The sequence below is a fragment of the Vulpes lagopus genome, chromosome 15 (assembly GCF_018345385.1).
Source record: "Vulpes lagopus strain Blue_001 chromosome 15, ASM1834538v1, whole genome shotgun sequence".
Classification (NCBI taxonomy): domain Eukaryota; kingdom Metazoa; phylum Chordata; class Mammalia; order Carnivora; family Canidae; genus Vulpes; species Vulpes lagopus.
The window spans coordinates 34,548,466-34,564,044 of NC_054838.1; the positions used below are offsets into that span (position 1 = coordinate 34,548,466).

Sequence of the window (15,579 nt, forward strand, 5' to 3'; positions counted from 1 at the left end):
AGTTTAAGCAGATGCAGGGTGGGGGGGGGGGGTGGGAGGGTGGTGGAGAGATGAGCCTGGCTTATTTCTCAAATATTAAGATATAATCCCAAAGAAAAATAAATGCATCTCAATTCACTGATTCTGTCTTTTGTTTTGTCTTTGTCTTTCTTTTGAAGCTGCTTTCAGCCTTTCAGAGCTAACCTAAGATATTTTGCCTTAGGCTGAATGTTTCCTTTTGATAAATGTATAAGCCTTAAAGGCAGTCTGAATATATTCAGACTCTCTGACTGCTGGTCAGAGAATAAATGTTGTACTTCACAAAGTCTTTCATATTTTTCATGCTATGCAGCGGTACCACATAGTCATTGAGGAAATAGCAACCAGTTTTGCCATATGCCAGTTTTGTGATCATGGACAAATCTCTTAACTTCCTTGAACCACTGTCTGCCAATTGTAAAATAGAAGCTCTACAACTTATGTAATGGCCTAATTGTTAAGAGATGCCATAACCACAATAGATTAGCATATAAGGTCCAAACTTTAATAGGTGATAGAGACTGATACACTTATTGTAGCAGCTACTGCTACCACCACTAGAAACAGCACTGAGCATTGGCCCCAGCTTACAAAGAAGATACTATCTATCTACAGACACACATAAACACATGGAAGAAGTATATGAATATTTATATTATAAAGTATATAATGTATAAGATTTATATAAAATTTATACATGTGTTTGTGTATCATATATATGTGTGTGTATATAAATATATATATATACATGCACACAATCAGGAGTTAAAAAAAATGATCCTTATCCAGTATCTTTTGTCAGAAGACTAAATAATTCTTCCAGTGATTTAATAGTGAGCTACTAGTTAATATAAAATTCCAAATAAAAAAGATTAAACCGAGAAACATTTTAGCCTTTGAGGATCCTGAAATTTATATAGAAGGTAGATACAATATGAACACAGATGACAATGAGAAAGCCCTGAGGTGATAAAGAGGATGGATAAGCTAACTATAACTGAGAATTTGACAAAGCTGTTCAGAGGAGGTAATACATGAGCTGGGTTTTTAAGAAGAGCTTGTCAGGTAAAAACAGTAAGGAAGGGAAGAGAATTTTAGGATCAATAATGCCTGACTGGTGATCCTGAATTAAGTCCAAGGCGACATTCTTCTTAATGACTATATCTGTGTTGTTTTATTTATGCAGAGTCTATAATAAACTGAGCATTGTAAACTTTAAAACTAGATAATACATCACAGAGGTTCCGATGCCTATGACCATTTTCATAATACATGCATTCCATTGCTCCAAAGGATAGATTATGTGTAAGTTTAAAAATGTGTCAAGCTCATTAAACTAAGTGGATAAAATATATACTTTTTAAAGCCACCAGTTATAACCATTTCTTAAATTCTTGAAATAACTTTCAGTTTTTCTACTATGTATCTTTATTTTGAGGTATTACTAGTGTTTTTGTTTCTTCTCCTGTATTTTTTCTTTTTCTTTCTCCCTGTTAAAGCCGGTTTTCATTGCAGGGGGAGGTAAAGAGGAAAGTTGAAAGCAGAAGGGCTGCTTCCAAAGTAGTTTGAGTAAAGGTCTCAAGATATTGCTAAGACTGATCTTTACCCCATTTATCTAATCTGTCATTTAAAATCCTCCTTCATTCTAAAGCTGGAATCTTCTTATTGCCATAAATGGCTCCATACCACTATCTAAGCTATATAGAGTTCTTCACTTCATGCCTACGGAAGGGTGGTTTCTGTCCCAGAATCCTAACTAAAAGTCATAGGATTCCCTTAGATTGTACTGGATTGGTTTGCATACCCACCACCTGATGGAGGCCAGGGCAGTAAGATATGCTAACTGCCCTAAATCAGTAAGAAATTACCCTTGGAGTTAAGAGTCACCTTAGCTCTGGTCAAATCACCTGGGTTATGTGACCAAGGTAGATATCAGAACTAAAACGAATGATATCAGAACAAAATGAGTAGATAACCAACAAATGTCCAACCAAGATTGGAAAGGTATAGCAGAAACTGACAGACTGGAAGGGACAACTCAGAGAGAGGCAATGGATGTTGTGGCAGTTACTTGTGAGGAAAAAATGACTACTGCAGGTACAGGCGGTTGTCTATCCCTGTGTAAGGACATAGAACTATGGGATCTTTCTGAAGATGGCTGAAGTGACTGCAAGAGAAGCACTGCAAATGACAGGTTACATTCACTGCCAGCCTGACAGTTGAGCTACTGAAACTACATTTGCTGCTGCCTTAGCTACATCAGTAAGAGTTTGTTCAGATGCAAGTAGCAAAATACCCACTTTTTACCATTTCTCAAGATCTACTATTTTGTGACCCATGTCAGATTTCTGGGGACTTGTATTGTTGCTCTTTGGGTCTTTACTTTCCACTACCCTCAAGGTAATCCTCAACAGTCAGGGCACCCTTGAGTGACAGTTCTCCTTGCCAAGCTTTCTTAACCATCTGTATCTTGGTACAAGTCACAGAAATATATCTACTCTGCTTGTAAAACTCAACTCAGAAATGGTAGAGTTTTATCATTTCTGTGTAAGTCTTTCTATTGGGCATTTTGTTTAAAAGATGTTAGGTTTAGAAGCTCCACTACACTAGCATTAAATGTGCTTGTAATAATCAGGGGCTACATCAAAGAAAGATAGGGGTAATAATAGTATAACAGATGGTTCACAAAAGAGAATATATTGGCCAGTTTAGATGATGTGATGGCATGGAGGCCAGACTAATGAACTAGAAGAGAGCACTTGTTAATATGCTGGTAACAGAGGGTTTGTGAGGTGAAAGAAGGGAGATAATTCAGCCTGAAGCTTATAAAGAAAAATGGAGATGGCTGGAGTGAGCAGCTGAATTTCAGCTAAAAGTACTTTGTGCCGATTCATCTAAATGATGCCCTTTGAGGTATGTTTACCAGGAGCTCCTCAATCCTGAGCCTTTGGTGCTTACATTTTAAGAAAAGTTAGATTAACGATCCCTCAAATGTCTGTAAACTATATTTCTAGCAGTCGTTTTTTTTTTTTTCCCCCTGAAATTTGAGTCCAGTAGTTAATGCTGCAAACTGCTTTCCACATGTGCAAAGCTGGCCGGTTCCCAAATCAGAAAAGTTTCTTGACAGTAGAGACCTAAATTGATAGACCTGTCACCGGCCATTCTCTATACCTGCCACTTTTTTTTTTTTTTATTACTTTTATTTCGGGGACTTGGAACACATCTTTAAAGGAGATGGTATGTGTAAACTTTGGGGTATTAAGGTTTACTGCAACCTGCCAACACTATTCTAGTGGAGAGCTTTGCTTTATGACCTTACCTTAGTGGTGAGAGACAAGACTAGAATTTAGGAAAGGTAAAGACAATCTAAGCAAGACAATCTAAGCAAGGCAACATTTATTCTGAGAAAAGGCTATGGCAGCATGGCCTACACAGTAACTTCAGCACAGTGATAGCTACACCACAACACCAAGATACATTTGTGTAAGTGCAAATGTTGTGGATGCACAATATGGATCAGTTAAATGTGGATGCCTGATATGAACAAGTTTGGCTAAGAAGAATTTAAGGGAAGACTCAAGTAGCCATTAGCTAGGGAGTGGTATCTGGTTGCTTTTAGGACAGACTTAACATGGGAACTGGATGTTTCCAATTTTCTCTCTTTCCCCTCTTCTCTCTTTTATCCCCTCTCCCTCTTCTCTCTCTCATCCTCCCCCCTTCCCTTCATCCCTTTCTCATTTTCTGTCTCTGGCTTTCTCTGCCAGAAGCCTTCTTTTCTCAGATGAGCTAATTCCACACAGTAGGAGATGCCCAGCTCAGCCACTCCTCTGCCACCTATCTCACAGTTTTGCTACATGATTGTATGTGGCACCTCTCCATTCCCCACACTTTAGTGGGAAAAATCCCGAGGAGCACTTTTATTGGCTCAGTTTGGCTCAGGTGTCATCTCTTAAACTGTGCATCAAATCACTAAGAATGTTTCCAAAATAAAGATTCCCCATGCTCCGCCCTCCCAAGGTTCTTCCTCATTTGGCATAGGGCCAGGCTCAGGTAGTAGTATTACTTTTTACTTGCTTACCAGGTAATTCCAATTAGTAGCTCTAGACCAATCACCTGTGGGATGGGTGCCACGACTGGCAGCTGTCCACAGAACAACATGGTTAGAATGGGGAGAGGAGCCATTCCCCAAAGGGAATGCTCATATGATTATCATATGTAGAGACTAGAAGTAGGAGCTATTAGAATACAAGGGTTTATGGACCTGTTAGGCAACTGGAGCAAATATCATAGCCTGAAGCTATTGAAAACAAAAGAATACACTGCAACTGCTTGTCTAGCCTGAAACTAAATTCTTGTTAGCTAACAAAGGAGAGAGCTACAAATATCACTCTCTTATTCCAAAGGAGGTTATATTTACAAACTCAAGAGCAGACTCTATTTATACACTCAATGTGCTTAAAGAATACACTGATAATTGGATATATGAACATTTTTGGGATCATTTAAGCAGCTTATCATTTACCACAAATATAGTCACATACACACAGGGGAAAGAGGAAGCCTGCATTTGCTACTTGATTTAGAGTCAGAATCATAGCCTGAAGTAGTGACACCTTAAAAAAAAAAAAGAAATGAGGTGTGTGTATACACTTTGTAGGAGCTAATCACATTGAACATCCAATGTGGAACACTGAACTTTTATGCATTCTACATATATTATTTCTACTTTTCACAATAATGCTGATAGATATTAGTATCTCATTCATTAGGGAGAAAACTAATGAGGCTTTAATAGGTTCAGTAACTTGCTCAAGGTCACACAGGAAGTGGCTGATCCTGGATTCAAAATAAGGTCTAAGTTCAAAGACTGCTGCTTTCCACTGCTTCTAGAAACCTACTCTTGTTCCACAAATCTTGTGATACTTCCCACAATGCCAACAAAAGTCAGATCTAAATTCATACATATTAAGTAAATATTTTTATTTATATCTAAATACACACTTATGTTTAAGTGCTTTCCATGCACATACAAATATACATGTGTATATATTATTTCAAACACACTTAAAACATACACCGATAATTAAGCATACATAAAATTTGGAATTCATTTAAGAAATGTACCGACTATTAAAAATTATTTAATTAGACTGGAATAAGACTGTATTAGAGCTGACCATATAAAAGCTGAAACCTCAGCAAATGTCATTGGGACTTGGCTTTTTACTCCTATTCCTATTAAATTAGTAAATGAAAATAGCTGAAGAAAAAAAAAATCAGAAATTTAGAAATCCAAGACTTCTACGTGATTTGAAGTAATATACCCTTAATTCCACTTGAATTTAGGAATTTTCATGAAGATGAAAAACACATTTGAGATAAACACATGTGACCTAAGTCTTTCAGACATTCAGTGATTTACCTTGATAAATCTGGAAAGTCCATCAGACAACTTTAATGGGTCACTTCTTACCTGGCAGTTCACAAATACTATTTTCAAAATCCCCATGTTACCCACCTTATACCCAAAACTTGGTCCATCTATAGGAATTTGGAAGGTGTAATAAATCAGTCACTTTCCTCTGCCCTACAAATTGCTTATATTTGGGAAGATAGCTCAGATCCTTGAGGGCTTTTTGTTGTTGTTGTTGTTTTTTAACATCAAAAGAATATCACTAACTCATCAGATAGAACATTCAAGTAGTATCACATGATCATACATTCTGCAGCTGTCAGGAAAGTAGTCCAATTTTTTTTTTTTTTGGAGGCTGGGGACAGGGGTCAGAGGAGGTGGCAGATAGTCATATAGTCACTTCAATATCTCTGCTAAATTGTAGTCATGCATGATGGTTAGGGTTATAAAGCCATGATGAATCTATTATCCATGCTGGGTAAACTAGCTTCTCTTGATAGAAGTCATACTGGAGGTACCTAACCTATTAATTTCATGCATGAATAATGGATAAATAACCCAGAGGCATAGACTTTATACTTAGCTACCTTTGTTAATGTCATCAGAGCCCACAGTGACAGAAAGATTTGAAATATCACAGGTGGCCTTTGCTGAAAGACCCAGGCCGTGTTAATGAAAGGAATTTGTTGGATTATAATCTAGGTATCTTTGATTTTTCTGCTCTTTCTGGCACTTTCTCATCTTACAGAACATTAGAATCTGTTCTTCTAACATTCTTAACATATTTTGAATAGTCTCCTTCTTCATCACCATTGGCAGAATTTAGCCACTAAATTACATGTCTTAAATGGCATACCTGCATTATCTCCTGAATCCTATGAAATGTATATACAGTATCACAGCCAAAGTAATCTTTTTAAAGCACATACATGATTATATTACTTTTTTAAAGATTTATTTATGTGAGAGAGAGAGAGAGTGTGTGTGAGCCAGAGGGGAGACAGAGAGCAGTAGACTCCCCACTGAGTGCACAGTCCCTCCTTCCCACTCCCTCCTCTGCCCACCCCCCAATCTCGCCACAGCCCTCTGTTCTTTTGGGCCTCACAACCCCGAGATAGTGACCTGAACTGAAATCAAGAGTCACTTAACTGACTGAGCCACCCAGGTGCCCCAATTATGTTACTTTTCTATTTAAAATTATTCAAAAGGTCTCCATTCCCTTTGGGATAAAATTGGGATAAAATTTAAACTCTTCTCTATGTTACCTAAGGCACCTATATTCTCCAGCCTTCTCCCAACACTCTAACCTAGCCTCTCCCTCTGAGCCCTACCTCAGCTGGAGGTGCAGTCATTCTGGACTTGCAGTTCCTTGAGCATGTTATTTTTCCATGAGTCCTTGAACATTTGCATCTGCTGTTCCCTGAGAGGCCTTCTTCTTCCACTCCCTTTCCCATGACTTGCTCCCTCTCATCTTTCCTATGCCAGCTCAGGTATAAAGTTTCAGTGGAATACTTCATTCTGAGCCAGGTATATACAGACTCTGTTATTCTTCGTGATTTTTGCCTATTTACTTCTCTATGTTTTCTACCATACTGTAAAATTCTAGGAAACAAGGACTATGCCCAGGACTTTGCTTGGAAAATAACTGTACATTAGACATGTGTGGAATTCACTATGTGTGGCAAGTGGCCAAGGCACTAAGCAATGCTGCTGTAGGGGAGGAGTCATCAATTTGTTGTAAAATTGTTCATTGCCTTTTCTTTTCTATGTCATCATGGTAATATAAGGAAAACTATAATAAAAATCCCCCTGTCAAGGAATTCATAGGTCAGTGGAAAAGATATATTTTATTCATCACTTAGTGTGAGAAGTTCTCTGCTTAGGTCAATTTATAAAGGGGACCTTGCCCAAGAGTTAAAATCAAGAAAAGATTCTTGGAGGAAATGACATTTGAACTTAATTTTGAGGACAATCTAACTCAGTGGCAATGACTTTAGGTTCTAGTATCTGCTGGGCATGGGGCTGAATCCTAGTTCCATCCCTTGCTGATACCTAAGTTATTTAATTTCTGAGCCTCAATGTCCTAATATGTAAAATGGAGTTGGCAATACCCACTTCATAAAGGTGTTACTAAATGAATGTGATTAGTTTATTATTAAATTAAATGTTATAGAGATTAAATATAGAAAAAGTGGAATTTGTAAGAGCACATAACTAGAACCATAACTTCATCATTGGATGTCTAACACTGAACAAAGTAACGGGAAAAAAAAAACTGATATGAGACAAGTTCTTGTTAGATTAATGAGACTTGTTAGATCATTGAGACTGGGAGGCCATGTTTTTAATAAGCTTCCTTCATGATCCTAATAAATATCACTTAAGAGAATTGCTATGTTAGGACAAAGGAAAAGTTAAGAATAACAACGATGCATGCTGTCCTGAACCTTTATATTAACTCATTTAATCATCACAAAGACCCTAGGAGATAATTATAAATATTTTCACCTCATTTTCAAGTGTGGAAATTGAAGCACAGAAAGGTTAAGTATTCAGCCCAAACAACCCAACCAGAAGTGATAAAGGCAAGATTCAGATGCAGGCCATGTGTCTCTACCTCACTGGATTTGCAGTGGTAGAGCAATGGCATAATTCATTCATATACCAAATATTCACTGAGTATACAATATTTTCCAGACAATGTTCTAGGAAAATTGGATACAGATGTGACTATATATTTACATATAGGATATATTTAGAGAAGGAGGCAGATATTAACAAAATGAGCAACAAATAAATTCATAATATAAATTTCAGATACTGGTAAGTGCAATTAAAAAAGTAATAAAGCTATGAAAGCGGAAAAAGAAAGTGTAATGGGGATGCTGGTACTAATTTAAATAGGGGCGCACAAGGGAGACTTTTCTGAGACATTTGAGCAGATATTTAAATGATGAAAAGAGCAAGCCATTTAAAGATCCAAGGGGAGATTATTGCAGGAAATAGAATAGCATATAAGAAGACTCTGAGGTAGGGAAAGCCTGTCTTTTTGGAGGAATGACAAGAAAGTATGTGCGAAATGTTCTAGTAGTTGGTGGTTAGGACATAATGTCAGAGAAGCAGGGGTCAGACCGTATAAGGTCTTATAGGTGATGATAATGAGTGTAATTATTGCCTCCTGGAAGGTTTTAAGAATAAAAGTGGTATAATTTGGTTTATATTTTGGAAAAGATTACTCTGGCTACTTTTAGCAGTGGGCAAAAGTGGAAACTACTACAGTAGTACAGGCACGGGAATGATATTAGTTTGGACTAGAATTCAGCAGAGTCGGTGATAAAATTTGATTGATTCTGAAATATATTTTCATGGTCGCACTGGTAGGACTTGCTCTGGATGTCAAGGGAAAAAGAGCAATTAAGTGAGACTCCTAGAGGAGTTTTTTTGGGGGGCCTGAATAATAAGGAAAATGATAGAACCAATTAGCTAAGATGAGGAATATTAGGGTAGAAGCAGCTTTTGCCCTGAGGGTAGGGCGTACAGGGAAATCATGAATTCTGTTAGTAACATATTAAGTTTAGAAGACCCTCTTGATATTCAGCAGAGAGGCCAACTGGACAGTTAGTTGCATACATCTGGAATGCAGAAGAGAGGTCATAATTTAGATTTGAGAATTGTCAGCTGGTGGTTGGTATTTAAAACCATAGGTCTGGATGAGATCACTAGGGAATGAGGAGAGACTGAGAAGAGGTCTGTGCATTGGGTTTCTGGAATGCTCCAACATTTAGAGGAGGAGCCAGCAAGGAGACCAAGACACGGTACCAGGTACCAGAATTCATTTATTCTCATGAATAAACAGGAGAAACAGTCTGTTCTGCAAGGCAAGGTATTATCATCTTGAAGGAAGGAGCCAGTGATAGCTGCATCAAATGCTACTGAGAAGTTAGAATGGAGAACTGATGCTTGGATTTAGCAAATGGAACTGGTCAAGACTTTAATGAAGATGATTTTAGGACTACTGAGGGGATGAAAACATGAACTAGGTTAAAATAAGAAAATGAAGTAGTAAAGTGGGATGATTGAAAATAGACAACTTCTCTAGATTTTTGGTAAAGAAAAATAGAATTATGAAACAATAACAGGAGGGGAACATTGAGGCAAATGACATTTTGTTTTGTTTTGTCCTATATTACTGCATTGCTAGAGGACTTTTTTCTTTTTTAATGAGAGATATTATATCATGTCTGCATTAAATTTATCCAGGAGAAAAAGAGAGAGAGAGAGAGAGAGAGAGAGAGAGAAGAGAGAGAGAGACTGATTTTGTAGGAGAGACAGAGAGGAGAAAACTGCAGAAGCAGAGTCCTTAAATGGACAAGAGGTTACAGAGTGCAGGTCACAAGTGAAGGTCACAAGTGAAGGGCTGGCCTCACAAAGGAGCAGGGAACATTCTTCCCCTGTAAAGGGAGATCACACTGGCAGACTTGGAGGTAGGAAAGTGAGGTGGTCTTCCTATGACTGCTTGGATTTTTCTCAAGGACACAGGAAGAGAGATCAAGAGCTGAAAATGAGGATGAAGGGGGGGGGCGGTATTTGAGATTTGAGGAGAGCAAATAAGTTGTGAATCTGTTGTTCCAGAGAATGAGAAAATGATTTTTCTAAAGAAATATATAAGAATTGGAAGGATGTTTTGAAGGTTCATTCGAAATCAATAGCTATAAATTTAAAGTGAGATGAATGAGGGCTTCTCTAAATCCATTCAATTGCCCAGTGGTGACTTGGAGGGCTGAGGCTTTGCTGGATGAGCACGGAAAGGAAGTGAGGAGAAGAAATGTTGAAAGCCTATGAGAGGGAGACTGTGGAGTATGGTGGATGGGGGAGGGGTGGGGCATAAGAAAGGTGAAAATGGGAGGGGAATGGTAAAGTCAGTGATTCAAGGTCCCAATGGGAGTTGGACAAATTTTTGAGGGGGAATACTAGAATAAATGATAAGAACATAGAAGAGGTGGTGTTCAGCAAAGATAATAGGCGATGGATGTTTGGGGACGGGTGTAGTTCAGGGCAGTGGTAAGTTTCAGAGTGTGACTGAGAACCTGAGGGCAGGAGGTGAGATGACTTGCCAGATCTTGAAGCAAGGGAGCATCAGAACACAGCCTAGAACACACAGTTGTTTCACTCCCACCATATGTTCTACCTCACACCAAAGTGAGCTTCAATCTTCTGACCTATAAAACCAGGGTAACAACATGGTGTCATGTTAAGATGGTGGGGGGTGGGGAGAGAAGGGTTGGCTTCCTGACTGTGAGATCAGCGCAGCCAAACAGGGTCATACATTTAAGAAGGGTCACGTGGCATTTAATGCCCAGTTCTTGCCATCTTTTTGATTTTTAGCCAATTTTAAGCAAGGGCCTTGCATCTTCATTTCCCACTGTACTCCGCAAATTATATATGCCAGTCCTAAAGAAAAGATTACTGATTTAGTAGGAGAAATGTGTTCTCTTTTTTCATTTGGGCTAATTTTCCATAAGCTTCATTTTTTCTCCATTTAGCATGCCATTAAAATTTAACCAAAGTTCATAATGGAAGTTTTAAAGAACACATCTGTCAAACACTTAGCTTTTAATGTAAATTTCCTTTTAAAACCACTCATGCTCAATAAAAATTAGGTTGAGAATGAAAAATTTCTAACTCAGGAAAGTGAATAATCAGTAAACTTAAAAGGAATATAAATTTAAGTTCAGGTCTAGAGTCTGAATTCATACTTGATGATATAGCTTAGAAAAATACTTACACTTTTCTTTCTTATTATAAATGGATTACGTGTTTATTATGGAATGTTTAGCAAAAAGATGAATGTTTAGCAAACAAAAAGAAGAAACTAAAAATTATAAAAAATAACAAGTGTTAACATTTTGGTGTATATCCTTTCAGGCTTTATGTATATATTTACGAATGCAAATTATGCATTCTGGTACTTATGGGGTTGTATTTACATACCATTATAAAATTTATGTTTTTAATTTAATAAGATAACCTCATTAGGCCTTCCATTTTATATTTAAATATTCCTAAAAATACCACTATAATATAATTCAGTATAATTTTCTATTATTTGGACATATAATAATGTCTTATTAAACACTTGTCCTTTTCAGTTTTCATTATTATAAACAATACTAATATGAACATTCTTTATGTCTTTGTATATTTTGTAAGTATAATTTGAGTCAAAAAAACTATGCCCATTTTAAAGCTTTTGATTCATTTTTCCAATTTGCTTTTTTGTGGTTATAACAATTTCTAGGGTCACTCCATAGCAGTGAATATTAACCTTCCTTTTTGATATTGCCAACTGGACACACAAAAACCATTTAGGATCATTGTTTTCTTTGTTTATTAATGAACAAGTTTTCATATGTTATTGGCCTTTTCTTTTTTGATGAATGTCCTGTTTTGGTCATATTTTTTTCTAGGTGGTTTTTGGCCTTTCTCTTGCTGTTTTCTAAAATACCTTTATAGATTCAGGTTGTTACACAGAATTTTGCTAATTTTCAAAGCCTTGCCAAGTCCCTAATAACATATTTGCAGAGAACTGCAGGATTGCTGTGCTTTTCTCCAAAGGGGTGGCTTTAAAATGCATCACTTTTTTTTTTAAGATTTTATTTACTTATTAATGAGAGACACGGAAAGAGAGAGAGAGGCAAAGACATGGGTAGAGGGAGAAGCAGGCTCCATGCAGGGAGCCTGATGCAGGACTCAATCCCAGGTCCCCAGGATCACGCCCTGGGCTGAAGGCAGGTGCTAAACCGCTGAGTCACCCAGGGATCTCCCATCAATTAGTTTTTTTAAATTAAAAATGCATGCATGATAATGGTAGTCACGAGATAGCAATAATATTATATAATTGAAAATATTTTGTAATGTATCTAAAACTGTATCACAAAACATTAATAATGAAAATAATAGGAAAAAGTGCTATACTAGCTCATTGAATATTTCTCTCTCATTCATCTCTCCAAATCTTGGCAATGCAATTTACACATGGGATATTCTGATAATTTGGTTTGTCTCTGTAACCTCCATTGCAAACATTTCATTAATATTTTTATTTTGAAACCTGTTGGAAACTTCGAAGGTAAAACACACAATTGTGTGATCTCACAAAATAATGCATTAGGATGCAGAATGTCAAATGCAAGATTGAGGCTTTGGATTATTGGATTTTTCTTACCCTTTCCAGTGTAATTTCTTCAAACTCATATTCAATTTCTGTCCCATTGACCTGTAAATAGGAAAAAAGAATGATTAAATACATATTAAGGGGGAAATGGCTGTGTTTTTAACAATATTCAAAGTTAAGTTTCATTCTGGCTATGAATAAACCATACTTTCTTAATGTTTGTGATCATGTTTTCATCTAAATAAAATATAATCTAAGCTATTCTAAAATATACGAGTGAAATTTTATAAAAAATAATCAAAGCTTATTGCATTCCTCGGAATAGTGATATTTGAGAAGGTGATATTTGAGGCAGAGGGAACAACACAAAATATGCATTGTGAGGTTACAAAGAATAAACTACCTAGGGGCAATATTACAGGTACGAGGGAAATAATTTCCTAATATCCTTTACAATTTCCATGAGTGAACACTAAAATATGACCTTAATAAGTCAGTAGAAAAGGCAGCACAATGCTATGTCATATTTTGCCAAAAAAATAGCGTTCAGAATAACTGTGTCAGATAAGAAATGCCTTTTCTTTATGGCTCAAGTTCAGGTAATTCATCCCCATTATCCTCATTATATTTATTAGGAAGCCCTGGACTATGTAATCATGTACTTCATACATGTTCATGTACCTCAGTAGCAGCAAGAAAAGAATATGTTTGGATATGTTTGAAATTCCTAATGAGAAAGCTTTAACCATCTAAGCAACTCTTGCATTGATATGAATTTACAGACAGAAATATTGAATATAGCCAGGCAATATAGAACATATGCCTTAGATGTCAACAGATGTGCATACAGAATAGATGAAGAGTGGCTTTAAAATAAACTAACAGGGATCCCTGGGTGGCGCAGCGGTTTGGCGCCTGCCTTTGGCCTAGGGTGCGATCCTGGAGACCCAGGATCGAATCCCACGTCAGGCTCCCGGTGCATGGAGCCTGCTTCTCCCTCTGCCTGTGTCTCTGCCTCTCTCTCTCTCTCTGTGACTATCATAAATAAATAAATAAAAAAAATAAATAAATAAAATAAAATAAAATAACAAATATTCAATTCCCATTCTTATCACAGAGTCCTTTTCAGCCAGGCAAAAAGCTCTGAGCAAGAAAATTCTTGAGGTGGCTATGTCTTTTTTCTTTCATGTGTCTTGGCAATATTATTAGCATTTAGGAATCATCTAATCATCTCAGAAAGATGAATTTCTAACTATTATCATTTTTGTAGCATCTGAACGAGTTGACTTTTCTTTCCTTAGAAGAACTTAAACACAGCTCTTGTAGACTGAGAGCTCTATAAAGGCAAGGACTAGATACTCTTATGCTTAACAGAGTCTGGGAAGAAATAATTATTGATGTAAGAAAGAAGCTGAAAAAACAACTGACTGAACTAAGCATTTATTTATCTTATTTGTAAGCACAGATATTTGTGAATTCTCTTCCATAAGGAGTTTGGATGTGGCATCATCAGTGCAAGGTATAATTATAACTAGAATCAGCAACTATAAACAATGATAATAGACTTTACTTATGTGTGTCCACCAGCCACTTAGAGCATGTTTTTGATTTTCTAATTACATGAGCTAATTGGTGAATCGCATTTTACTGTGTTACTACATTATCAAACAGCCTTAAACCAAATTTGATTTTCAGGGCTTCAGTAAGTTAATGACTCATAGAAGAGGACTTGATGATGTTAGAAAGCCTTAGCGGCTTTATGGAGGTTTTCGTTTTTTATGTGCAAAAGTACAAAACAAAATTCAAGCTCCCCATATGTCTGTGTTTCCATATTAGTTCTATTTTTTTTATAACTTTCTTTAGTTGATAGAAGACAGAAAGGGAAGGCTGAATTAATGTGATATGTTTTAATTCCCCCAGTATGGCTCTGTGAAGTTTTTCTTTGCTTCAGTGACTTCTCTAGAGTGAAGCCTTTCATATTATCAAAGTGCTGAAAAGTGGGGAGAGGAAAAAAAAAAAGACTTCGAAGAAAGGAAAACAAGCCTCTGATAATAAAATCTAAAAACTCAGGCTGAAAGACATTCTGTGAGGAAATTCTTAAAAGACAAAAGTCCTTTAGTGGCATACAGTAGTAGTCCTTTTTGGTCTACCCAAATCTTTGCTTAACAATTCTATGATCATAAATGCTGACTTCAGTTCCTACACGCACTATAGATACATAAAAAAAGCTCTGAGCAAGAAAGAAACTATAGATATAGTATCTATAGTATAGATATAAACTATAGATATAGTATCTATAGAAACTATAGATACATATCTCAATTTGCTATTCAAAAGTTTCCTCGTCAGGTAGACAAACTATAGGAGGAGACTTACAGATTCCTGGGTCTTTAGTTTTCAACCCAAAGAAGTAATGTCATTTGCCTAATTCTCTAGTATCCAGGATGTCTTCATAAGAAGAGATGATGCCATCCAGATTGGGATGTCACTTTACTTTAAAAAAATATACCATATGATTTTACTTATATGTGAAATCTAAAATCCAAAACGAATGAATAAACAAACAAAATGAAGAGTCAGAGCTAGAAATACAGAGAACAAACTGATGTCTGCCAGAGAGAAAGAGGGCAGAGAATTTGGGCAAAGTGGGTGAAGGGGAGTGGGAATAAAGCTTCCAGTTACAGAATGACTAAGTCTCAGGGATAAAAGGTACAGCATAGGGAATAGAGTCAAAGGTATTATAATAGCTTTGTATGGTGACAGATGGTAGTTATATTTGTGGTGAGCACAGCTTAACATAGAGTTGTTGAATTATTATGTTGTGCACCTGAAACTAATGACCATTGTGTTTCAACTATACTCTAAAAAAAAGAATCCTATGACTACAACAGGATCTAGTGAAATTTTGGAGGAATGAAAGGTTTTTAGTAGGGCTGAGGCAATATTTCAAACCTGAGTTGAAAATATTTATTTA

The 15,579-nt window shown here is 36.6% G+C and overlaps 1 protein-coding gene across 19 annotated transcripts in view; it reads right to left on the reverse strand.

Annotated features, from left to right (window-relative positions):
* Window positions 1–15,579, reverse strand: part of DLG2 (discs large MAGUK scaffold protein 2) — a 1,981,735-nt gene that overhangs the window by 637,140 nt on the left and 1,329,016 nt on the right. For all 19 annotated transcript variants that reach the window (XM_041730223.1, XM_041730222.1, XM_041730221.1 and 16 more), the window contains one exon: window positions 12,657–12,707. In XM_041730223.1, coding sequence (XP_041586157.1) covers window positions 12,657–12,707 — 51 coding nt within the window. The remainder of the gene's footprint in view (window positions 1–12,656; window positions 12,708–15,579) is intronic.